The sequence below is a fragment of the Heterocephalus glaber genome, unplaced genomic scaffold, assembly GCF_053883595.1.
Source record: "Heterocephalus glaber isolate CG9 unplaced genomic scaffold, H.glaber_assembly_v1.0 deba00000937, whole genome shotgun sequence".
Lineage (NCBI taxonomy): Eukaryota > Metazoa > Chordata > Mammalia > Rodentia > Bathyergidae > Heterocephalus > Heterocephalus glaber.
The window spans coordinates 15,970,511-15,998,100 of record NW_028258173.1 but is presented as its reverse complement, the minus strand read 5'-3'; the positions used below and the strand labels follow the sequence as shown (position 1 = coordinate 15,998,100).

At 38.3% G+C, this 27,590-nt stretch overlaps 1 protein-coding gene across 6 annotated transcripts in view; it reads right to left on the bottom strand.

Moving 5' to 3' along the window:
- Smurf2 (SMAD specific E3 ubiquitin protein ligase 2) overlaps positions 1 to 27,590 on the bottom strand; it is a 122,359-nt gene that overhangs the window by 54,793 nt on the left and 39,976 nt on the right. For all 6 annotated transcript variants that reach the window (XM_087208606.1, XM_021248638.2, XM_013067632.3 and 3 more), the window contains 2 exons: positions 6,048 to 6,086; positions 2,989 to 3,097 (listed from right to left, as the gene is read on the bottom strand). In XM_087208606.1, the coding sequence (XP_087064732.1) occupies positions 2,989 to 3,097; positions 6,048 to 6,086 (148 nt within the window). The remainder of the gene's footprint in view (positions 1 to 2,988; positions 3,098 to 6,047; positions 6,087 to 27,590) is intronic.

The window sequence follows — 27,590 nt, the reverse complement described above, 5'->3', positions numbered from 1 at the left end:
ATTCTGTTCAAAAACTCCTGGGTCAGGAATTAATCAGAAATATTATCATTTCTTACACCTAGAAAAGTATCTCTTCTCATTTTAAGGAAACTTCATGTAACATAACACACATGCCAACAAAAAAGAAAAAGATAAATCTTTTTAAAATTGAAAGTTAAACAGAGTGCTCTAGTTAGGTCCTATTAAAAACTTCATCAACAATATGATTTATAAACAAGTTTCAGTATATTGCATCATGAAGGCTACCTCTACCGAAGAATACAGTATTATCATACAGAAAAAAAAAAATGAGACATGTGCCCAGGAATGGGGCTGAATGCCTGTAATCCCAGCACTTGAGAGGCTGAGGCAGGAGGATTGCTGTGAGTTGAAGGTCAGCCTGGGCTACATAGTGAGTTCAAGGCCACCCTAAACTACATAGTAAAACCCTTTCTCAAAAAACAAAACAAAACAAAACAAAACAAAAAAATACACACACACACACTCTCAAGATTTCTGGCTAAAATATAATTATTAAATTTTGTAGCTTTAGTCAATTTAAAATTTGCACAAATAATCCAAAGTATTCCCTTGATCTTTTCCCTACCACCTTGAAACAAGCAAGAGAAAAAGGTTGATAGACAGCCAATTAATATTAACTATAAATTAAAATCTAACAAGCATGAAAAAATGTTCAACATCATTAGGCATTAGGGCAATGTAGATCAAAACCACAATGAGGTACCAATTCATAACCACCAGAATGGCTATAATTTTTTAAAAGGAAAACAACAAGATTTAGCAAGAGAGGAATAGAGACAATACCCTAAAATGTTCCATCTAGAAAACAATCATGAAACTGCCATCAGCAACACAGTAAAACTGCCATCAGCAACACAGTAAACCTGCTCTGTCCAGAACAATAGCCACCAACCACATAAAACTATTATTTCCAATGTGTCTGATCCAGAAGGAGGTGAGCTCTACATATAAAATAACCCTGATTTCAAAGACTTAGTATATGATGAAAGAGTTCAATATTTTATACAGATTACTGCTGAAATGACAATATTTTAGATATACCAAATTGAATTAAATTAAATATATTATTACACTTAATTTCACCTGTTTATATTTTTCAACTGTGGCAACTGAAAATTTTAAAATTAAAGGTATCTTCCAATCTGTGGCTCCGATTTTTTTTTTTTTTGGTACTGGGGATCGAACTCAGGACCTTGTGCTTTCGAGGCAGGCAGCGGAACCACTGAGCTAAATCCCTGGCCCAGATTTTTTTTTTTTTTTTTTTTTTTTTTTTTTAGTACTAGGGGTTGAACCCAGGTCCTCCATACTGAACTACATTCTAGCCTCTTTTGAATTTTTTATTTTGAGACAGTCTCACTAAGTTACTAAGTTGCCTGGTCTGGGCTCAAACTTTAGATCTTCCAGCCTTCCTAAGCCTCTCAGAGGGCAGGAATTATAGGCATGTGCCAAGACTCCCAGCTTATATTTCTACTGATGCTTATGTAGACCTAGAATATAATAAGGCAATGTACTTAAAACTTGGGGAGAAAGTGATGTTTCATTTTAAAGTCTCTACTCAAACTATCTCTCAAGTAAAAATACAAAATATAGGGCCAGGGATTTAGCTCAGTGGTTCCGCCACCTGCTTCGCAAGCGCAAGGACCCGAGTTCGATCCCCAGTACCAAAAAAAAAAAAAAAAAAAAAAGAATACAAAATATATTTTTAGATAAGACCTCAAAAAATGTTTTCCATCTTTCTACTCTTTCTCAAAATGACAATGGAGGTTAAACTTCATAGAAAAAGAAGTAGTAGTATTGTTACTGGACCTACAAGAGACAAAGGGAGTTCCTAACCCAATGGTAAAGGCAAGTCCCAGGAAGACTACAAAGCAAATCCATCAGGCCAAACCGGAGCAAGAAAGCACAGGCTTTAGGAGGGATGTCTCCAAGAAGAAAAGGCCAAAGGGATACCTGACAAGACTGAACATATGGAGAGAATATATGAGAGTTCCATAAGAGAGTTGGGAATTAATGAGATGAACAGAAAGCCAAACAAATAAATGGTAGGCATAACTTCAAAAACAACAGTTGTGTCAAAAAGAAAAAAGTAATTCCTGGGTACCACATAATCAATCTATCACTGAATACTTTTATAATCATAGTCATATAAACATGGAGTAACGATTTAACTAAAAAAGTTAATTTATCTGAAGGGCTGGGAGAAAAGAAGGGGCATGGAAGTGAGTGTTCTAGGGCTGGGGGGGTCAGGGGTACTAATTTTAAAAGCTGAATCATCTTCTCAGGTAGGAAATTTTAAAATATCTAAAACTAAAAAAAAAATTGAAGTGATATAAAATTAGCAAGATATCTATAAACAGAAGAAATACCTGAATAAACAGTCAAACCTAGTAAAGAAGTTATCTTTTTTTTTTTTTTTTTTTTGGTACCAGGGGATTGAATTCAGGACCTTGCACTTACGAGGCAGGCACCGTGCCACTTGCGCTCATGAGGCAGGCACTGTGCCACTGAGCTAAATCCCCGGCTAAAGAAGTTATCTTGAAAATAGGAATTAGGAGAGTGATTAGGATGGTGAGAGTGATTAGGGTGGTGATTCTGTTTACCTTATAGTACTACTCACCTTTATAAAAGGTTCATATATTACTATGACTAAAATATAAAGACAGAAACCATCTACATAGAAGCAATTCTGATTTTTAGTTTTACACTAGTAACTGACATAAAGTGAATTAGTCTTTATTTCACTGGAAAGAGAGTAGGACTGCTCTATACTGTGAACCAGTTTAATTTTGTTCTTAGAACCACTTTCCAAAGCCAGGGATCAATAACCACTATACCTTTCCACTGGGTTCTGTATCCCTTCTGTGAAGACCAAATTATACCACAGATAATTTTCTGAAATTCTTTTCAGAGACTGTATCAAATAATATTAATTCTATGTTTGATCTCAAATTAATCATTTAAACCTACAGGTCATAATGTTGATTCCATTTTGGATCGAGTGTATTCTTCACAGTATCTGTAGAATGGCATTGTCCAGATCCATCAACCACTACCTTAGCAAATGGATCAGGAAGTCCTGTGGAAAAAAAAAGGGGGAGATTTTCTTTTTTTAGTTAAAGAATATTTTGACATGTAAGATAGATTACATAAAGATTACCATTTGTTACAAAAATTATCCCATTCTTTACTTCTTTTTAAAAAGCTGAACATTTAATTATAAATGAAAAGTGGTCTATTTTAAACCAAGTATTAAAGTCATTTCCACAGTAAATACTAAAAGAGTATTATTGTTCCTGCCACAAAATATTCTCAGTTTAAAAGTTACTTCATACTGTAGAGGTTTTTAAGGATTGTGACCAGTCCTATGACCTCAGAAAGATGAACACTTAAAACATTCATGGTACTCTCTTCTCAAATGGCTTCCTTAATAGCTCATTTTAAAAGGTGTGTTTCCTTGTTTTTCTTTTCTTTTGTCTCCCCCACACACACACCCACACACACAAAGGGTCTCACTACAAAGTTCAGGCTGGCCGTGAACTCACTATGTAACCCAGGCTGAGCCCAAACTTTTGGCGATCCTCCTGCCTCAGCCTCCCAAATGCTGGGATTACAGTCAGGCACCACCACGCCCAGCTTCCTAAAGAGCTTATTAAACGTAGATTTTCACATAAAACATGGACTATGTCTATGCACATGTACTAGCTCCCCATGATCAATGCAACCATCATGCACTACAAACATATACTACTAAAAATTAAACTTAAAAAATAGGCTACAGAGAAATCAAATTAGCCAACAAATTTTTTTTAGTAACCTCCATGAATGCTGAGAGGCTGAACCAAAAATGTAATACTCTGCCATAAAAGCACTTGCTATTTGTTATGGTTTAGATCTGGACTGTCCCCCAAAAGCTTCATATATTCGGAAAGCGATTGGATCATGGGGGCACTACACTCATGAGTAGATTATTTCACTGATGCATTCATGGTTGACTTGCTGTTAGGAGGTAGGGCCTGGCAGTCACTGGGGGCGTGACCTGGAAGGGTATTTCTCCCTCGCAGGTTCCTCCCTTTTCTCTCTCTGCTTCTTGGTCACCACGGCAAGAGCAGCTTTCCTTTGTCAGAATTTTCCTCCACACTGTTTCTGCTTCAGAGCCAGCTGACTAGGGACTGTAACTGTAAGCCAAAATAAACCTCTCCTCTAAATTGCAGGTGTTGGATATTTTGTCCTAGTGACAAGGAAAGTGATTAAGACACTGTCTAGTTGGGGAGATTATGGCCCAGGGAAGAGGCAGACTGAGAACAAACAATGCTTGGCTGTACTGATCAAAACAGCAAGCACTTAAAAACACTACATAGAGTACTATTTCACATATATCCTTCATCCTCACAATGACCCTATGAGGTAGATACTGCCATTAGCCTCATTTTACTGATAAGGAAACTGAGGTACAAAGGGGTTAATTAGCCTAAGGTCACACATTAGTAAGTGGCAAAACCAGGGTCTAAAGTTTAGATTCTAAACTCAAGTACATGCTGCCTAGTTCTAGACATCACGTTCCCAACAATTATGCTGGATACCTCCCATTTGCATACTATGTGGTTCAACGGTAAATATATGAGCTAAGAAAACCACAAGAACAGTTTGAACAGTAAGGAAAAAAAAAGTATGATGGGACACATCTGGGGTTTAAAGGACAAACAGATAAAGGAAAACTCGTAGCAACAGAAGAGTACCAAAGAGACTAGGACAATATTTGAAGGGCATTGGAGAAACTAACCAAAGTGTTTGTAATAAAGTATAAAATTAAATACTGCTAGAGAGATAAGACTGAGGCTTAGAAGTTCAGAAAATAAGTTTGGAATGATTGAGGTAAATCTCAGGAAGCCATTACAGGTTCTGAAGCATGGATTTAAATACAGTCATGTTTTTCTAGTAGTGGTATTCAGGATAGACTAGAAGAAAAGGCTACCAGCAGAGAGACCACTATAAAACTGTTACCATTTTATCTTGTGTCTGGATGTCCCCCTAAAAGCCTCATGGGGTCATAGGTGGGGCTTTTTCAGAGGTGGCCAGATCTACAGCATATGATGCTGGGATTAAGAGTGTGATCACTAAATCAGTCCACTGATTGGTTTGGCATAGTTCTGGGCAGGATTAAGGGTGCCCCATAGCAGGTATGAGTGCTATCCACCCTAAGGGCAGGTGGCCTTGACAAAATATAAAGGACAGAAAAAGAGTTAGTGTGGTAACTTGCTTGTTGCTTGTCACTTGTTGCTTGCTGCCTTCTGCCTGCCATGAACTGTTTCTCCTCTGTGATGCCCATCTGCCATGCCACCCTGCCTTGGAGCCAGCCAACTATGAACTGAAATCTCTATAAACTGTAAGCTAGCCCTTTCCTTCTTTAACATCTGGTGTCAGGTATTTTTCCTCAGCAAGGAGAAAAGTAGTTAAGACAGTTGCATAATCCAAAGGTAGGATGAGAAGACAAGGAATGAGAGAAGTCATATCAAAAGGGAAAGGAAATGACAAGAGAGCCACTGTGAAAGGTTTAATACAGATTAATAAGAAACCAATGTCAAAAATGACACAACAGTTTTTTCCTGCCCAAAGCAATAGTGGTCCTTTTTGTTTGTTTTTTGATTTAGCCTACCTCGTAAGTGCATGGTCCTGAGTTCGATCACCAGTACCCCCCCAAAAAAAACCCCCAAAAAACTGGTATTTGCAAACTCTTTTCTTAAATATTTTCTAGAAATCTAATAGTATGCACAACTTTCATATCCATTACATGTATCTGCATTTACACACCTGCATACACACACATTCATGTAAATACAGAGGACGGATAAAGGGAAAGAAAGCTAAAAAAGCATCAAATCTCCCAGAAAAATGTAATGTCAAAAGCATTCATAAAATAACAGAGTATATTTCTGAATTTAGAAATCCCTAAACCTGACACTTCTGAAAATGTTATCCAAAAAACTACCAGGATATACAAGATTTATATTTAAAATTAATTTACTTACGGAAAAAATCCTTCTTCACCAAGTTTTTTGCACAGAGTACTGTAAAAGAAACAAAAAACACATGGGAAAAATTAAAATAAAAGAATTAAGATGTCACCGCTTCATTATAAACCATTGAAAACAGCATGGATAATTAAGTCTTAACTATAGAGCAAGGTATGACATTTGATCATGAACTTTGATTATAGACCAACCAGCAAACAAAAGACAGCTGAAATCAATGGTGGCAACTTTAGCAATGATTATTAGTAACAGCTGATAGCAAGAAAAGTGTATAAATCTGATTCTAACCAGGACCCAATCAATTCCTATCTACCTACCATTAAGATCTAAGAGAAACCAAGTAGCAGCAGGAAAAATAGTTCTGAGGAGAGGATGTGTAAATTGAGGTTGTCTCTTTTAGGGATGAAATGATTTTATGCCGAAAAGGATCAAAAGTAAGATAAAGCTTTCCTGATATAGATGAGGTTTTTAAAAAAAATATTTTGTGCTCTACCTAAATGCCATGGAAACTTTACAGAAAGATATATTACCTTCCCTTAAATCATCACCTCAATGGTAAAATGGCTACCACTGTATCCTTTCAAAAGTTAGAGATCCTCTCATCGTATTAAAAAGCTTCTGCACTGCAAGAGAAACTACCAACAGAGCTAAGAGACAACCTATAATGTGGGAAGAAATATTTAGCAGCTGTAACTCAGACATAGGTCTACTATCAAGAATATATAAAGAACTGAAAAAAATCAGATCCCCCAAATTCAAAGACCCAATTCAAAAATGGGCAACCAAAATGAACAGACATTTCTCAGACAAAGAAATAAAAACAGCAAGTAAATATATGAAAAAATGTTCAACATCACTGGTTATTCGAGAGATGCAGATGAAAACAACACTGAGATTCCACCTCACCCCAGAAAGAATGGCTGCTATCAAGAAATCAACCAATAACAAATGCTGGCGGGGTTGTGGAGAGAAAGGAACCCTTCTCCATTGTTGGTGGGAATGTAGATTGGTACAACCACTGTGGAAATCAGTATGGCAATACCTCAAAGAACTAGGACTAGAGGTCCCATTTGACCCAGCTATTCCCCTGCTGGGAATCTTCTCCAAAGAATTAAAAGAATCATACCACAGCAATGTATGTGCACCTATGTTTATAGCGGCACAATTTGTAATAGCTAAAGCTTGGAAACAGCCCAAATGCCCATCGACTGGAAACTGGATAAAGAAGATGTGGTTTCTTTATAAAATGGAGTACTACTCAGCCATAAAGAATGAGAAACTAGAGACATTTATAGCTAAATGGATGCATATTGAGGCCATCCTCTTAAGTGAAATAAATAGGATGCACATGTGTAAATACCGAATAGTTTCTCTAGTGTGAGAAATTGAAAGTGTAAATAAGGGTGAAAATGATTAAAATGAATAATTGATAATTTGAAATAAGAAAAGGTCCAAGGGTTTGGGGATGGTGGAAGGGAAGGGGAAAGGGAAGAATGGAGAGAAAAAAATTATGAGAAAAAAAAATGGAATCAAACTCTGTGTAGACAGGGAAGGGTGGAGGGGGTGAAGGGTGCACAGGTAATGGGAGAAAAAATAAAAACTAAGATGCATCATGTTCTGGTACAAACACCCAATGATAAATGTAAATGTATTTTATACCTAAAATGTACCAATAAATATATATATTTAAAAAGTTAGACATCACAAATCTGAGTTACCTTGCACTAATTTACCTAAGTAAATTATTACTTACATGGATGTATGCACAACTTGTGGTTATACTAAAAAACACTGAAAAAAAAAAAGACTACTAAAAAACCACTAAATAACCCACTTTAAAAGGATACATTTTATAGTATGTAAATACATTTCATTTCTAAAATTATGACTTACATAGAATCATAAACTTCCTCAATCTTGGTAAATGAAGGAAAATAAATTTTCATATATTTATGATTAAATCTATAAAATAATGAATGTAATGTTTGGCTAACATTTCTCAGTTTTAATGGTCTAATTTGTTACAATTATTGGGAGTTTCGTGTATAAAAATTCATTTAACAAACTTAGGAATAAATTTAGATACAATTAATCACTTTAGAAGTTCAGATAAATTCTTCAGAAGACAGATACCATAAATGAATAAATTTACTAAGCACAAGATGGTGACTTATTACATTAGTCTGAGCCCCTTAGTCCATGTCTTAGAAACAGTTTTGTTTTTATTTTTTGTTTTATTTATTTTTGGGGGGGTACTGGGGATCGAACTCAGGTCCTTCTGCTTGCGAGGCAGGCGGCGGAACCACTGAGCTAAATCCCTGGCCTGAATTTTTTTATTTTTAAAAACAAAACTGTGGGTCAGGGATTTAGCTCAGTGGTTCCCACCACCTGCCTCGCAAGCACAAGGTCCCAAGTTTGATCCCCGGTACCAAAAAAAAAAAAAAACTCACCTAAAAATTTAAAAATTCAACAAGAAAACCAGGGCTGCAACAAAGAATATCAAATCCATAAATCATGGATTTAGAAGAACTCCTCAAACTTTTATCATCATATAAACTATTCACAATACATATAATACACACAAATCCAAGTTATAATCTTCAGTATTAATGAAGTAATGATTTTTTTTTTTTTGTACTGGGGATCGAACTCAAGACCTTGCGCTTGCGAGGCAGGTGACAGAACCACTGAGCTAAATCCCAGCCTGAAGTAATGATGTTTTGTTTTGGTTTGGGTTGGGTTTTTTTTGGTACTGGGGATTGAATTCTGGACCTTGCACTTGTGAGGCAGGCAGCGGAACCACTGAGCTAAATCCCCAGCCCCAAAGTAATGATTTTTTAAAAACACTATCCTATGATTCATGGTGTGAAATGATTTCACGTCCAACTTCTGAAAAATAGAAAATAGGAGACTTCTTGCCACAAACATTGTTTTCATATTTTTTTTCTATTTACAATATTTGCTTTCCTGTCTAAGACTACCCTTCCACCTGTGTTCTGGATCTCCCATCCTACCTACTGTGTGGAGAGAGACCTTGAGAGCCACCATATACTCCTCTACCTTGTCTCTGTGAGCATTTAAACCTACTCAAGTCCTATGCAAACTTCCTCTAGCCACCTATTATTTTTCATAATTAAACTTCTTCAAAGAACTGTCAATGGTACTTTCCGACTTCACTTCTTTACCTCCCACTAATTCCTCAATCCACCACAGCCACCTAATCTGCTTCGCCAAAGCCCCAGTGACATCATTATCAAATACATCCAATGGATCTGTTTAACAACACATTCACAAAGGGCATAAAACTCATTCATTCTGTGTTCTTTGCCAGATCTTTTTATACTCCATCCATAAAAGCTGAGGTTCTTTAGGGTTTTGCCCTAGGTCCTCTTCTTTTGCTCTATAACTTGAGGTATTCAGATGCACATTTTTGTTAACTCTAGAATCATATATAAATTGCTATCATTATGTGTACTTTTCTGGAAAGAAAATTCACATCTTTCCTGTGAGTTCACATCTAATATACTAACAAAACTCTTCCTCTGAATATAAATTTTAAGAAGCACTTTTCCATATGTTCTCTTAGGTCTTTATCATTTACTCTATAGTTACAATGACACCTAAGTCTGTAAAATCCAGCTCTTAGTTGTCTCTTGAACACCATGTCTACAAAACTAAATATGCTTCCAAAATGTAATCATCATATTCCTTTTGCCCCCAAACCTGTTCTTTTTCCAGTTTACTTTCCTTCAATAAATGACCTTGTTTGCCACTCTATGGCCCAAGTCAAAAATTTCATAGCAACCTTCACTATCCCTCTCCCTCCTGGATCTTTGGCAACTACCAATTTTAATCAATGCTATCTGTGAAACATACTTCATCTGTCCCCTTCTCTCAGTACCTGTGCCACCACCTTGGTACAAGGTATTATAAATTACTGTCAAGATAATTACAACAGCCTCCTAATTAGTCCCCCACTTCAAAAATCTCACCTCCCTTCAATTCTCCACATTGGACCTAGAAGGATCTTTAAAAAAATCTGATTACATCCTTCTATCCAAGAAAGGCATCGTTTCATACACCTGTATTCCATTATTTTGTTACAAGCGTATACTTCCAGCACTCTCGGAGGCTTAGGCAAGAAGACTGCAAATCGGAGTTCATTCTGGGAACTTAGTGACTTAGTAATACTCTGGCTCAAAAATTTTTAAAAAGGGATGGGGATGTAGCTCAGTGCAAAAGCCTTGGATACCATCCCTAGTAAAAAGCAAAGCTTTTTTCTCCATCCTTTTTTTGCTTGTTTTGGTTTTTTGGTTCGTTTGGGGGGGTGGGGGTAGTACCAGAAATCAAACTCACGGCCTCACACTTGCCAGGCAGGCGCTGTGCCACTGAGCTACATTTCCAGCCCTTGTTTTGTCTTTTTGAGATAGGTTCTCTCTATGTAGGCCAGAGTGGCCTCAAACTCCAGATCTTCCTGCCTCAGCCTCCTAAGTGCTGGGATTACAAGTGTCCACCACAATACCCAGCTTTCTCCCATCCATAAAGGTCTTCTGGCCCAAACTAATATTGCCTTTAATGCCCTGCAATCCCTGCTTACCTCTCTAACCTCATTTTTCATCACCACAACTCCCCTCCAAGCCCCTAAGTTTAAGATCTAGCCATACTAAACTTTCTCAAAGGTACTCTCTCACATGACCCCAGCCTCAAAATTCTCCCCTGGCTTCTTCATCCACTCATCTTTTACATCTCAAAAGGGAAGGGCCAGTGATTTAGGTCAGTGGCACTGCGACTGCCTTGTAAGCACAACGTCCTGAGTTCGATCCCTGGTACCAAAAAAAAGGGAGGGGGAAGGAAGCCGCACAGCAAAGAAAACCAACAACAGAGTGAAGAGACAACTCACAGAGTGTGAAAAAAATCTGTACCTCCTCAGACAAAGGACTAATATCTAGAATATACAAAGAACTCAAAAAAATCCAATCTCCCAAATTTAAAGACCCAATCCAAAAATAGGCATCTCAAAGACACTTCTCAGATGTACAAACAGCAAATAAATATATGAAAAAATGTTCAACATCACTAGTCATTTGAGAAATGCAAATTAAAACAACACTGAGATTCCAGCTCACTGCAGAAAGAATGGCTATTATCAAGAAATCAACCAGTAACAATTGCAGGTGAGGCTGTGGGGAAAAAGGAACTCTTCACTGTTGGTGGGAGTGTAAATCGGTACCAACCACTGTGGAAATCAGTGTGGAGATTACTCAAAAAACTAAAACTAGAGGTTTCATTTGACCCAGCTATTTCCCTTCTTATCTTCCTGAAAGAGCTAAAAACATCATATACTACAGCGATATATGCATACCTGTGTTTATAGCAGCACAGTTTGTAACAGCTAAATCTTGGAAACACCCCAAATGCCCATCAATACATGAATGGATAAAGATGTGGTTTTTATATACAATGGAGTTCTACTCTGCCATAAAGAAGGATAACTTGAGGAAATATTTATAAGTGGATGCACCTTGAGACCATACTTTTAAGTGAAATAAATTGGACACACATGTTTAAATATCATTGTTTCTCTTGTGTGAGAAACTGAAAATGAAAGGGTAAATAAGGACCAAGACGGCCAACAGATATTGGGAAGTAGGAAAATGTTCTAATGGGAAGGGAGAACAGGGGAAGGGGGTAAGGAAAGGAAGGAAAAAGGAAACAGAAGGGAAAAAAATGGAAACAAAGCTTGTGTAATGGGGAGGAAAAGAAGGACTGAAGGGAGGGGAATGGGGGGAAAAAGAATCAAGACATACTATGTACAGGTACAAATTCCCTATGAAGAATGTCATCATTATGTATATCAATAAAATTAATTTTTTTAAAGGAAGGAAGCATTTTAGAGTGTGTTTCTCTCAATCCCTCCCCATTTGTATTTTCACAGAACGCTACACTTATCAAAAGCTCACAAGTCAGGTATAACTCAAATATTGTGCCATAAATGCCTTCTGTTGTTTTTTTTCTCAAGAAATGTTTTAAATTTTACAAAATCTTTTAGTGTATTTCAATCGATGCAGCAACTGAAGAAAACCGTTCGGAGAAGTGCTTATTACCATTTTCAGTTAAGTTGGTAATTTCTTTTTTCAGTTGGAAAGGATGTCTATATGCAACACAACATGTAATAATAGAGTAAATCCCAGCTGTAGCAATAGAATGCAATGTGGCCTTACTGAGTTGTACTCATAATGAATGGCTGTCTATGTTTCATGTGAATAAAGCTCCCAACTGCTCAGTATCTCCTGGCCAAAAATTTCCCTTCCTCCTCCAGATTGGGGTTGTTTTCCACTTACACTGCTGATTGTAATAAGACTGCTTGAAAGAAAAGGGGGAAAAAAATTTTAGACATCCTGATTTCCTTTACCTTACACACACACACACACACACACACACACACACGCACACAGAGTTAAAATAATTGTTCCTACAACTCAAAAATTGTGTAGACTATTTCTGAGCAGAGTAAACTTCTCTGCATTTCTCTGAATTTACCACTGTAAAATAAAACTGAAGTCCGGGGTAACATTTCTATACAAATTTCAGCAAGATGGTCCAGTGATTTAAAAATAGCCACTAATGTGTACCATTCATGATTTTTTGGCACAAATAGTAGCTTAGATCTTTCTGCTCTAAGAAATAACCTCCACCTCAACTTCCAAAATGAAATGAAATTTAATTTCCACAGAAAACTTGTACATAGTTTTTTTTTTTGGTACCAGGGATTGAACTCTTCTGGACCTTGTGCTTGCAAGGCAGGAGGTGTAACCACTGAGCTAGATCCCCAGCCACATAATATAATTCTAAAATGTATGTTTTATTTACTGTTCCTTAAAATAGCATTACACAAAGATTCACATTTAAGAATGTTATTTTAAAAGACTGAGCAAAAATACCACCTACAATCTTATGTGAATAATAAGGAAAACTGTTACCCGACAAAAAGCACATTCCAATATTACAGAGATATCAAAAATCATGTAAAGGGCCAGGGATTTAGCGCAGTGGTTTCACCACCTCCTGCGCAAGCACAAGGACCCGAGTTCGATCCCCGGTACCAAAAAAAAAAAATCATGTAAAAATATCTACTGACAAGAAAATATTTTCTTATGCTGCTAAAGTAAAAGCTCTATTTAAAATGTACATTTAATAAAATGTAATTTTACTAGGAAACAAACATGTTGGATAATATCAAATATTTACTATGTGCAAGTATACATTATGCATAGTAGAATTATCTATGTTTTAGACATAAAGAAATTGAGGTTCAGGCATGAAGAGTTATTAAAGAATAAACTGTGAGTGACAGAGTTGAGTTCAACTTAAGTATCCTAATTCCAGAACCCAAACTAAACATACTCTCTCTCTAACTAGATCTTCCTTGCTACCTAGGTTAAAGCAATTATAGATGACATAATTTCATAAAATAGCTAACTGAAACCTAGGCTTCACCTTTCCTCAAAGATTAGGAATTCTCTTTCAATAGATACTGCAGTTTAATTCTATAATCACAATTGCCACAACTTAACTAAATGTCTTGCTACAGCTACATTTAATCAAGTAATTTCAGGCAGTTTAATTCATGTATATTGTCAAACAAACTGCGCCTCTTAGTACCTGGCAGGTAGCTAATTTAATTAGTACATAAGGTAGTATATGAAAAAATACAGTTCGGGCCAGGAATTTAGCTCAGTAGTTCCACTGCCTGCCTGGCAAGCACAAGGTCCTGAGTTCAATCCCCAGGACCAAAAGAAAAAAAAAAAGATACAGTTCTTCCACAATGAGGTAAATATTCTTACTAAAATAATAACATCACAGCATATAAGCATTTCACCAAAGGCAAAGGTTCTCATTTAAATTAAAAATGACCTTTCTAGACCACATACATCAAACAACTCCCCAACCCCCACTAGGGATTGAAGCCATGGCCTTCACACTGAGCTACATCTCCAGCTCTTTTTATTTTTCAAGACAGGTTCTCATTAAGGGACTGAGGATTTAGGTCAGTGGCACTGTGTCTATCTAGAAAGCACACAAGGTCCTGAGTTAGATCCCTGGTATCAGAAAAAAAAAAGAAAAAGAAAAAAAGATGAGGTATGAGCTGGGTATGTCTGTTGTCAGACAAATAAGTAGAAACAGCAAATAAACATATGAAAAAAATGTTCAACATCACTGGTCATCCAAGAGATCCAAATGAAAACAATGCTGAGATTCCACCACACTCCAGAAAGAATAGTTGCTACCAAGAAATCAACCAATATGGCCGGGAATTTAGCTCAGTGGCACTGCACCTGCCTTGCAAGTGCAAGGTCCTGCGTTTGATCCCCAGGACGGGGTGGGGGTGGGGGGAATCAACCAATAACAAATAGTGGGGTTGTGGGGGAAAAGGAACCCTTCTCCACTGTTGGTGGGAGTGCAGATTGGTACAACCACTGTGGAAATCAGTATGGAGATACCTCAAAAAACTATGATTAGAGGTCCCATTTGACCCAGCTATCCTCCTGCTGGGTATCTTCCCAAAAGAATTAAAAGCATCATACCACAGTGATATATGCACACCAGCATTTTGTTTGTTTGTTTTGGTATCGGATATCGAACTCGGGTCCTTGAGCTTGTGCAACAGGCAGCAGGCTGCGGAACCACTGAGCTAAATTCCCAGCCCTAGTTGTTGTTTTTTTTAATAAAATGAAGTACTACTCAGCTGTAAAGAATGAGGAACTAGAGATATTTATAGCTAAATGGATGCACATTGAGGTGAAATAAATAGAACACACCTGTAAATACAGAATAGTTTCTCTGGTGTGAGAAACTGAAAGTGTAAATAAGGATCAAAATGTATAATAGACAATGTGAAACAGGGAAAAAAGCATCAAAGGGCAAAGAGGAAGTGGGAGGGGTAGAGGAAAGAAAAGAAGGGAAATGAAAAAATACGAGAAAATGGGGCCGGGGATATAGCTCAGTGGTTCCGTCACTTGCCTTGCAAGCGCAAGGACCCGAGTTCAAATCCTAGTACCAAAAAAATATGAGAAAAGGAAAAAATGGAAACAAAGTCTTTGTGAATAGGGAGGGGTGGAGCAGTTGAAGGGAGGGCAGGGGAATGGGGAAAAAAATAAGAAGCAAGATATATCATGTAAAGGTACAAATTCCCAATGATGAATGTCATCATATTGTATATAACCTAAAATGTGCCAATAAACTTAATGAATTTAAAAAAATTCAAGAGGCTACAACCAAGTGTATTATACTAGCCTGATGCTCCCTGCAAACATCTAGAGCTCTGAATATCATGGTCAATGCTGAACAACTTACAACTGAGCTCTACCAGATGTAGAGATTTTACCAAAAAAAAAAAAAAAATCAAATTTCAAGTTCTAACTAATTAATAAATGTTCTTTGGGGAAACCAAAAAAAAAAAGAGTGAAACACTTAAAGAGAATGCCTGAGTTTAAATCTGGTGCTACCATTTACTAACTTAGGACCCTGAAAACTACTTAATATCCCTTTGCTTCAGAGATCTTATCTGAACATGAGGGTAAAACAACACTACTAAGAGCCACCTCGTGGTGCTGTTTTAAAGATTAAACAAGTTGAAACACACAAAACACTTAGAACCATACCTAGTACACAGCAAGTACTCAATAAATATTAGCTGTTATTCTTCCTCATCTGAAATTTCTAATGACATTCATTCACCAGTTTACAAGCAACTTAAGCAAAACCAAGAAATGAATCTTCTCACAGTCTGGCAAAATCTGTCTTAGCACCTGCTTCCAAAACAAATACCACAGAATGGGTGGCTTAATGAACAAACATTTCTCACAGTTCTGGAGGCTGAGAAGTCCAGATCAGGTGGCAGCAGATTCAATGTCTGGTGAGAACTTTCTTCCTGGATCACAGACAGATGCCTTCTTACTATATCCTTCCATGGCAGAGAAGGAAATCATCACTTTTGTATTTGTTCTTATAGGGGCACTAATCCTATTCATAAGTGTTCCACCCCCATGATCTAATTATGTACCTCCCAAAGGCTCCATTTCCAAATACTGTCCATGACAGTATGAATTCAAAATATGAATTTCAGGAAGCTACATTCAGTGCATAGCAAAGGTTATATGCTGAATAAGCTTTCAATAAATGCTGATAAATGTTAATTGGTATGTCTAGCCTCCCTTCTTTGGTTTTATTTTGTTCTGTTTTATTTTTGGGGGGTACAGGGGATCGAACTCGGGTCCTTTTGCTTGCAAGGCAGGTGGCGGAACCACTGAGCTAAATCCCCAGCCCTAGCCTCACTTCTTTCCCAATCTCTTAAGTCACATTTCAATTGCCTACCACACATACCCACTTAGATACTTCTCTAACACTTCAAATTCTATTTATTCTAAATGGAATTCATCCATTTCCCTAGTGAACCAGCTCTTCTTTCTTATGAACTCTATAGCTGCATCAACTGCAGCACGTTTGCAGTCATCCAGAAAACAAATGTCACTTTCCCTTTCCTTAAAAACCTTGTATCAACAGTACCCATATTGTATTAGGTATCACATTATCTCTCTCCCTATTTTCATTTCCAATGTTCACATTTCAATAATATATCTAAAGTATTTTATAATGTGTCAAATTATATAATGTATACATATATATTTTATATATATAAATAATTTGGCAAATTTATAATGAAGAACCAAAGCCTTCCATATATCCTGCTTGATCCCTACAAGCTTGTAAATTGTTGTTGTTTTTCTTTTTTTTTGGTACCGGGGATCAAACTCTGGACCTTGTGCCTGCGAGGCAGGTGGCAGAACCACTGAGCTAAATCCTGGGCCCTGAGTTATGTTTTAACATTTACAGAAAAGGAAACTACAAGTAAGAGTTTTGGTTCGTCTCAACCTAGTAAATAAGCCACATAAAAAAGAAAATCCTTTTTCCTCCAGATCCCTCATTCAAAAAGTATCAAACATTCCAACATTCTCTCAGTAGCCTTTGGACTAAACAACCTCATCTTGATTCTCCCAAAGTAAGTCCAGAATATTTCTGCCTTTATTTTTACCTGCAACACTCCTCCCTCAAATGCTATTACTTCAACTACTGACCTTCAAACTCGTACTCATCAAACATCAACTCCATGTCATACATTTTCTGAGTCTTTTTTTCAGACTGAGTTTGATCTTTCCCTTCCTGTGAACCTCCGAAGACTAGTTCCTTGTCCTATTAAGTCTTTATGTTCAAATGAGAATAGCTTCCTCAACAATTTGTAAGTACCCTTCCCTTAGGGCCCAAATACCTACTGGAGTCCTTTCTTTCGTTCTTTTTTTTTGATACCAGGGATTGAACTTGGGACCTTGCACTTGTGAGGCAGGCACAGTGCCACTGAGCTAAATCCCCGGCCCTTGGAGTCCTTTCTCTTTTTTTTTGGTACCGGGGATCAAACTCGGGACCTTGCGCTTGTGAGGCGGGCACTGGAACCACTGAGCTAAATCCCCCGCCCTGGAGTCCTTTCTTAATTACAGATCTCACTGAGAACAGAAACATATATCACTGCATAATGTTCTCTAATTGTATTAGGCTTGCTTCTACAACAATGTAAATAAGGATAAGCTTCCAGGTATTCAGCATATCTCTAGACTCTGAAAAAAAAAAATAGTCTTTCAAATACGGTACCTGATAATCTACTAATAAAGCAAAATGCCAAAAATACCTAGTTTTCCCAAGTAGGCTCCATTTGTAAACACAGGCCACTAGAACGTGAAACAAAACACCCAAGTATAAAAAGCACTATAGGGCCGGGGATTTAGCTCATTGGTTCCGGCGCCTGCCTCACAAGCGCAAGGTCCCGAGTTTGATCCCCAGTACCAAAAAAAAAAAAAACACACACACCCAAAAGCACTATAATTTATAATTATATCTATATAATTATATTTTAAATATTTCCTGAATGAACAAGGAATTACTAAATTTAATAAACATTTTATTTTAGAGTAGTTTTAGATTTAGAGAAAATTTACAAAGATAGTCCAGTATTCCCAAATAGTCCAACCCCAGTTATCCTATTACCATACTAACATCGTACATTAGTATAATATATTTGTTACAATTAACGGACCATTATTGATACATTATTTGTTACTAAAGTTCATGTTTTAGTCAGATTTTCTTAGTTTTTACCTTTTTCTATTCCAAGATTCCATCAAATGTACTATATTACAATTTAGTCATGTCTCCTAAGGCTCCTCTTGATAATGCTCTGATAATATATCAGACTTTGTTACTGTTTCTCAGACCTGTTATTCATTATCCTGGCAATTTTGAAGAATATAGGTCAAGTACTGTGTAAATTAGATTTGTCTGATTTATCATGATTACACTAGGTTCATGGTTTACTGAGGAAAAGACCACAAAAGTAATGGTACATTCTTATAACATCATATTAAGAGAACATACTATTAATATGACCTATCACTGTTGACACTAACCTTAACTTTGACCAAGCTAAAGTAGTGTTTTAAGGCTTCTATGCTATAGTTTTTTGTTTTGGGTGTGTGTGTGTGTGTGTGTGTGTGTGTGTGTGTGTGTGTGTGTTGGTTGGTTTGCAATCCTGGAGATTAAACCCAGGGGTGATCTACTACTAAGCTAAATTCCTGACCCTTTATTTGAGATAGTCTGACTAAACTGCCCAGGCTGGCCTCAAACTTGCAATCTTCCTGCCTTAGCCTCCCAAGTAGCTCGGATTCCAGGCATTCGCCACCCTACCTGGCCACTATAGTTATTTTTAATACCCTTCCTTACTGTATTCTTTGTAAGGAAGTTACTGTGTATAGCCCACACTTAAGAACTAGAAAGTTATGTTCCACCTCCTGAAAGATGGAATATCTACATAAATTATATATTTAGAACTCTTCTGCATGAGAGACTTGCCCATCCTCGGTGTAACTAATCATTTACTTATACCCTGAGTATGGACTCTTGAATATTTATTCTATATTCTGGGTTATAATCCAATATTATTTTATTTTGCTGCTCAAATTATTCCAGCTTTGACAACTGGGAGCTCTTTCAGTTGATTCCTGTGTTCCTTTGGCATACCACCAACATTGAGCAAGAGGGAGTACACTTTTACACTTTCAAACAATAGAACATGCTCTAGGCTCATCTACAATATTCCCTGCCTCAGTCCTAGAACCAGTCATACCTCCAAGGAGTACTAGGAATTACCAAGTTTAAACATCCATAAAGACCCACATTTTCCAAATATAAACAGATAAGCCAATGAACTCTTTAGTTAAAGTCTTCCCCCACTAAAACATAAGGTTCCCTGGGAGCCTGCACACGGGGTGAGTTGGGGAGATCCATACTGTTTTTCTGAGACAGGATCTCAATGATATAGTTCAGGCTGTCCTTGAACTCACTATGTTGCCCAGGCTGGCCTTGAACTTGCAGCAATCCTCCTGCCTTGGCCTCCCAAGTGCTGGGATTATAGGTGTGCATCACCAAGTCAGGCTTTCGCTGCTGTTTTCTAAACTCTGATACCTGAGAAATATATGCATAAAGTAGCAAACCTACTGAGGACCCAAGGTTTTGTGAGCAGTAGTTTCAGATACTTATACATCTAGGCCTGCCAGAACTTCATAAACTTATGGGCTACTAGTTTCCCTAACAGAAAGTCAAAGATGGTTCCAAAATAACAGGCTGTGACTCTAATACAGAACAGATATCAATGATAAAAAACTTCTAAAAAGCTAAAAAAAGACAAGTATATTCTTCAGGCAATCCCAGAATTCTTACTAAAGCAAACTGGATCAAAATCCAATATTGCAAGCAAAATCATTTGTAATTTGATTTTAGAAACTCACAACAAGATATTGGTACAAACTTTGAGACAAACCACGCAGGGCCTTTTCAGCCTGTTTTAACAGATTAAGACCAGAAATGGTCAGATTAATGACAGGAATGCCAGTGGATCAGCTAACAGTTTATTTAGATGAATTACAACAGAATATTGTCAAAGAACTGTAAAATAATAACCTTAAAAACTCTATATCTCTTTAAATTAAGCAACTTACTCAAAGCCTGACATTCCTTCCTATAACGAATCCATAAAGAATTCAGGTCCTAGCAGGGGATTTAGCTCAGTGGCACTGTGCCTGCCTTGAAAGCACAAGGTCCTGAGTTGGATCCCTGGTACAAAAAAAAAGACAAGAATTCAGATCCTAGAAAAATGTCCCTTAGAGATACAACTGAGAATTTCCAGGAAGATGGCGGAGTGGTGAGCAGCAGAGAAAGAGTCTCTCCGAGATTTGGTGTCCTGACACTGGAATACAGTGGCACGAGGAGGAGAAGAAAGAGGGAAGTGTATTCCCCAGGACCCAGGAAGGATATGAGGCGAGAATTGAAGTCTGCAGGGTGGACAAAGAAAGAGACTTTAGTAAAGAGGAGGGAGGTAGCGAGCAACCTTCTCTCTCCCAGAGCCCCGACACTCAGTGAGGGAATGGCGGGCTGAACCTGTGGACCCAAAGCAACTACTGGCGACCCCAGAGGACTCCATGGGGAAACACACCACTGAAACAGAGCACTGGACACAGAAGACTCCAACAGCTGGTGTTATCCAGGTTCAGAACTCACACAGGAGAGGGCGAATGGCGGGTAGCCATCTTGGAGAGTGCCCAACTGAGCTCAGAACTCAGAACAACTCAGAACAGCTGCAGGCAAATCCATCTAGTGGCTCCAAGTGCCTAGATGTGGGTGCTGAGTTCAAGTCAATGGGTGGCCAAAGAGCAGAATTCAAGCAGCAGGAGACACAAGAGACTGCTGGAGGCTGAAGGAATCTGGTTCCAGCCTCACAGTCAGAAACCAGCCTGAACTTCAGAGAAACTAAAGGGGCAATCTGGGTGGGATTATCCACTACTCCACCGTGAAGCTGTGGCTGGTTTGCTGGGATTAATCAATTCAGCTCTGAACTCTGTTTCCCCACACTGACTACCAGAGACAGCAGAGACACACCTTGAATTGGACATTTTTAGGTTTGGGTTGTTTGGGTTTTTCTCCTTTTCTTTCTTTTTTTTTGTACCGGGGATCAAACTCAGGACCTTGCGCTTGCCAGGCAGGCAGGCACTGTGCTGCTGCACTAAATCCCCGCTCCCCCTCCTTCTTTCTTTTTTTCCTTTCTGGTTCTTATTTTGCTTTTTCTTGATTGTCTGAACACAGTTGGGGAGGGGGGGTGTTGTTGTTCTGCTCTCGTTTTCTCGTTTTTATTCTTTCCTTTTCTCTTTCTCATGTCTTTTTCACCAGTTTCCTAAATCTGTCTTGCTTCTGATCTCTTCCTGTTCTATTTCTGTCTTTTACCCCAACCCCTTTCAAATCATCTCCTCTAAGGGTAAAACTGCCTTATTAAGAGCTTAAGGGGGTGGGCGCCCCACGCGGACCCGTGGGCCGAGCGCCTCCGCCGCGCCCCTGGGCGCCTTCCTGTCCCCTCTGCCCGGCGGTGCTCGCCTCGGGGAGGGTGGGGGTCGCCTGCCCAGCGATGCGAATTAGTGCTTTAAGTAGGGAGCAGCAGCCGGGCCAGGAGAGCGAGGGTGAGGAGGAGACATTAAAGACTGCAGTTGCTTCGTAAATTTGAATGGCACTGAAGTTTCAGCAATAATGGGGAGTGAAATGGAGGAGTCAGCACAAACAGGCTTGACCTTCAACTCACTACAAAGCGCAGCCTGGCCTCGAACTCATGGTGCTCCTCCTGCCTCAGCCTCCTTGGTGCTGGGATTACAGGTGTGCACCATTACACCTGGCTGCATGATAACATCTCTTGGTAGCAATGGTGCTTGAAGATCCACACTCCTTGACAGTGATGAGCCCTTGGTGTACTTCTGTGATGTCAGAACATTATACGCTATTTTCCAAAGGGGCATTCAGGTGTCAGATAATGGCCCTTGTTTGGGCTCTCAGACCAACCCTATGAGTGGCTTTCCTGTAAACAGGTGCTGTTTAGCTGCTTGAACAAACAGCTACTACTCCAACTGGGACCAATGAAGGAACATTTCACAGATGTGAAATAAAGCCATGCCTTGTAAGATGAGTGCATTTAATTAAAAACATATTTCAGGCATGCAGGATCTACAGTATGGAGAAGGCTTGTGATGTTGATCAGTAGGACGGAAGACACCTCAACAGAGGTACTTGTTGCGGTTCTCAGAGCATTACATAGGTGTTTCTGAGTATACCAGCAATTGTTGCATCAAGAAGTGAGACACAGGGCCAGGGATTTAGCTCAGTGGTTTCGCCACCTGCCTTGCCTTGCAAGCGCAAGGGCCAGAGTTCAATCCCCGGTACTTGGATCAGAGTAGGCCACCTCAACAAGGTCAGTGCCCTGAGCAAAGTGCCCATTGGAACACTAGAGGGACAGTGATGCCCACATCCCAGTGTGGGAAGGTGGGGCACATGCACACTGCTTTCTGTGGCGGTCTTCATCACATGTGTCATCAGGACACATGAGGGCTCACTTGTTCCTCCTAACCATGGGGCATGGGATCTCTTCCTTGACTCTTAGGATTCTCAGTTTAAAGAGGAGAGGCATGTGTGTGGAACAGGAGGAAGCAGAAAGGAAAATCAATGTGCAGGGCTGACAAAAAAGGAACATTCAAAGAAAATTTGGGAGGAAAAAAATGGACATCTTTCCTCAACATGATTTTCAAATAATCACCATTATCAAGACCATTTTCACCTTGAAGATGTAGAAGGAGAAGTAAAGTCACCAACCCACTGCCTGATTCTATTCTTAACGGATATATAGATACCCTCTTGAGTCACTGCCTGTATGTTTGGAGTAGGGGCTGTGGCCTTGGGTTAGGTAGATGGTTGCTGATGAGCTAATGGTCTTTGGTGCAAATTGTTAAGGTGAACTGATACTGTTTCCTAAAGTTGACAAGGCTTCAGTGATGCTTCTGTGACTAATCACCTGAAGTTTTTGATTTTATGGTTTAGGAATGGAGCCTAATGTTCTACATTTCTAACAAGCTCAGTTGATGTTATGATGTGAGTCTACAGATTATGGAAGTACAATGACCTTTGGGATATTTAGATTAGACTGAATACGTGGTTTTGCGTTCTGATGCTTTTCCTCTTAACCTCTAAACACATTATTACTTAACCTTTTAAGCAATGTAATTATTCTTTAGAGTTTTTAATTGCATATTTTAGTTACTTGAATATATAGTGATTTATTTGCTCATACACCTTTTCTTTGAAACCAAAATGCCTGTTTTGCTATTATAAATTATGCTTTTTCATTTTATAACAAAATAAAACAAATTTTCATAACAAAAAAAGAGCTTATGTATTGCATACAATTTTAAGATTTGTTCTAGATTTCATTATATAACCACAAGTCTAGTTCACGTGGTTAAAAGTAGGAAATAGTCACCACTTTGTCATTTTCTAGGCTGTATTTGATGCTATTGTTATTGTTGATTGTACTGTATTAGCCAAGGTGACATAACTGTGCTAATTAGTTGTTCCTCCTGGCATACGAGGACTGAGACTGCCTAAGGATCTTTAAAAAAAAACAAAAAATCTATAGGCCAGTTCCAAAGAACTAGTGGCTGGGCCAAGTAGGCAGAAACTTCTCATTCCCAATAAATGAACTGAGTTAGGATCTTGCAACAGACTCAAAACCCAAAAGCCAGCTACACCTGGAAGACACTTCTGAGAAACAGTCATTTCCTAAGGGTTCTGAATATGAGCAATAAAGCTACTCGCCATAAGCAATTTACAAGCATCAATCCAAGAATCAAACCTTTAAAAAAGTAGAAAATGAGAAGACACTTAAACAAGATGCAACCACCCCCAGACTTTCAGCTCACCAAAGACAAACCCCGGGGGTAATGAGGTAGAACAATCCAAAAGCCACCCACCTGGACTCTCTGAAGTGGTAACAGCAAAAGTAACAAAGCATATGAAGGAGGCTCTAGAAAAAAATCAAAGCAGAAATAATTTCCCAGGTAACTACAAAGATGGTGACCAGAATAAAAGACATGCTTAGTGGACTCTAGAGCAGATACAGATGAAAAAAATAGAGGAGCTCAGGAACATGATGGAAAACATGAATGCCCAGCATAGGAAAGAAATGGAATCCATGAAACAGATGCAAACAGATATCCAGGAAATCTGAAACTCCATTGAAAGTATATGCAGCAGGGCCGGGGATTTAGCTCAGTGGTTCTGGCGCCTGCCTTGCAAGCGCAAGGTCCTGAGTTCGATCTCCGGTACCAAAAAAAAGAAAGTATATGCAGCAGAATGAGCCAATGTGAGGACAGAATATCAGATACAGAAGACAGGATTGTGGTTAATGATCATGAAAAGTAAGAGGGATTTCTTAAAAATAACAAGGGACCACAAGAAGTCAATCCAGCACCTGCTAGATGATGCAAAGAATAACATAAAATTGATTGGAGTCAATGAAAAAGCAGGAGAGTGCAAATGCATAAAAAACCTGTTCTTGGGCCAGGGATTTAGCTCAGTGGTTTCACCGCCTGCTGCGCAAGCACAAAGACCCGAGTTGGATCCCTGGTACCAAAAAAAAAAAATTGTTCTTATAAGTAATGGAAGAAAACTTCCCAAATAGGGACAAAGAATTTGACATACAGATGAGTGAGGCACTTAGGACTCCAATTAGCTATGATAAAAAAATCTTCCCCAAGGCATATGATAGTCAACATTCCAGAAATTCAACACAAGGACAGAATATTAAAAGCTGTTAGAGAAAAGAAACGAATCACTTATACACTTAATCACTTATACACTTGGCCAAAAGGCCAACAAGCGATAACAAGTCACTTATAAAGGAAAGCCCATCAGAATCACAGCAGACTTCTCAATACAAACTTCTCAAGTCAAGGACATCTTGAAGTGAAGTATTTCAAGCCCTAAAGGAAAACAAATTTAAGGACCCAATCCAAAAATGGGGATCTGAAATGAAAAGAAACTTCTCAGATGAAGAATTAGAAACAGCAAATAAATATATGAAAAAATGTTCAACATCACTGGTCATTCATTAAATGCAAATTAAAACAACAATGAGATTCTATCTCACTCCAGAAAGAATGGCCTGCTATCAAGATATCAACCAATAACAAATGCTGGAGGGGCTGTGGGGGAAAAGGAACCCTTCTCCACTGTTGCTGGGAGTGTAGACTGGTGTAACCATTGTGGAAATCAGTGTGGAGATTTCTCAAAAAAACTAAAACCAGAGGTTCCATTTGACCCTTCTTGGTATCTTCCCGAAAGAAACAGAAAACCATCATACCACAGCGATATATGTGCACCAATGTTTAGCGCAGCCACAGCTATATCTTTTACAGCTAAATCTTGGAAACAGCCCAAATGCCCATCAACGGACAAGTGGATAAAGAGATTTTTTTATACAATGGAATACTACTCTCCCATAAAGAAGGACAAGCTTCAGACATTTATAGCTAAATGGATGGACCTTGAGACCATACTCTTAAGTGAAATAAATCAGATACAAATGTTTAAATATCTCATTGTTTCTCTGGTGTGAGAAACCAAAAGTGGAAATAAGGACTAAAATGTATACTAAAATGTATAATAAATGTATAATAAATAAATATAAAAAAGAAAATGTTCTGGGCTGGGGATTTAGCTCAGTAGCACTGCAACTGCCTTGCAAGCGCAAGGACCTGAGTTTGATCCCCAGTACCCAAAAAAAAAAGAAAAGAAAAGAAAATGTTCAAATAGGAAATGGAACAAGGGAGGAGGGAGGGAGAAAGGAAGGAACAAGAAAAAAATGAAATAGAAGGAAAAATGGAAACAAAGCTCTTGTACATGGGGGGGGCATAAGGGGAGGGGGGATTGCAATAAAATAAAAATTTATTTTTTAAAAAAGATACAAGTGAGTGCTTCACAGCACCCTTTTACATTCTCAGAGAGTATGAAGGGAGGAAGCAGAAGGGAAATAAACTCTTCCAGGCAACACCCCTGGAAACCCATCTCTTCCCACCAGACTTCACCTCCAACATCACATTTAGCTATAAACTCATCAGTGAACTAATAAACTGATGAGTAAAGCACCCCCACAATCTAATCACCTTCCAAACACGCCATCTATAAGAGCACAAGGCTTTAGGGAAACATCTAGACATAAACCTTAACATATCCTTCACCTTTCCTCAGCTTATACACCTGGCTAAATCCTACTAATTTTAAAAACTGACCACAATCATCACTAACATCTACTCAGAAAGTGATTCTTAACATCTACTCAGACCTCTACTGACCTGGTCATATTATTTTCCTTTCCTAGTACTCTCAGGACACTGATTATCTCTACCATAGCACTTACCAAAGTATGGTGAAATGCCACATGAAAACTGCCTCAAAATCAATGTCTAAATATCTTTTCTTTCGCAGAGCCTGACATATATCAAGTACTCAATAAATACTGCTTTGTGGTATGAATGATGATGTCAGTATGTTGGATTGTCAGTACTTTAATCATCTAAGACCTTAAAAGGTTTATGGTGAACCTTTTAGAGCTTTCAATAATACAAACAGCCTAGCCGGGTGTGGTGGCGCACGTCTGTAATACCAGCACTTGGGAGGCTGAGGCAGGAGGATTGCCTTAAATTCGAGGCCAGCCTGAGCTACATAGTGAGCTCAAGGATAGCCTGAACTACAGAGCAAAACCCTGTCTCAAAAAAAACCAAACAGCCTGCTGCAGTATGCCTGGCATATGTTCGCCACCCCTGGTCTAAGGTCTATTTCTTAAGGGGGAAACAAAAAAAATTAGCTACCATAGTAGATAAGATGCTTACTGTGTTTTAGGTACCACCTTTCATATAAACTATGCTGTTAGTCTCAACAGTCCAATGATGTAGATATAGCTTTATTTATAAGAAAACTGAGACTCAGAACTTCAAAACTACCAAGAGGAAAAAGAAAAATTAAAATTTCTTGCTTCAAAATCCATAATTTGCAATACATTTTGCATGTTTAAAGTGTACAATTTTAAATATACTACGTCAATAGATAGAGATATATGCTATATATCCAAGTAACAACTCTTTTGATTACATTCTACATTCTGCAATTTATTCATGAGTAAAATCTAGAGAAAATAACTTCTCTCATCTGCTATGATAACCTCATCTCTTCCCAAAATATGATTATAAACTGTAAAGAGTATATATGAACTCTTAATCCAAATTAAAGTAACTGTCACTACACTGAAATTAGTGACAACCAGTGCAGCGTAAGCCACAAGTTTCTTAAGAGATGAAATTTCCAAAGGAACCAAATGGGAATCTCAGAAACAGAGACTGAGGTCCAAGGGCAAAATCATGAAGATAACTTTTTAGTAACACTGTAACAGAAAAGCTAGAGAGAATGCCAGATAAATTAATGCTAAAAAAAGGATAAAGATGAACAATATGTTAACAGAATTTTAAGAATAACTTAGCAAGCACAGCACCAGTGGCACAATGGATAACACGT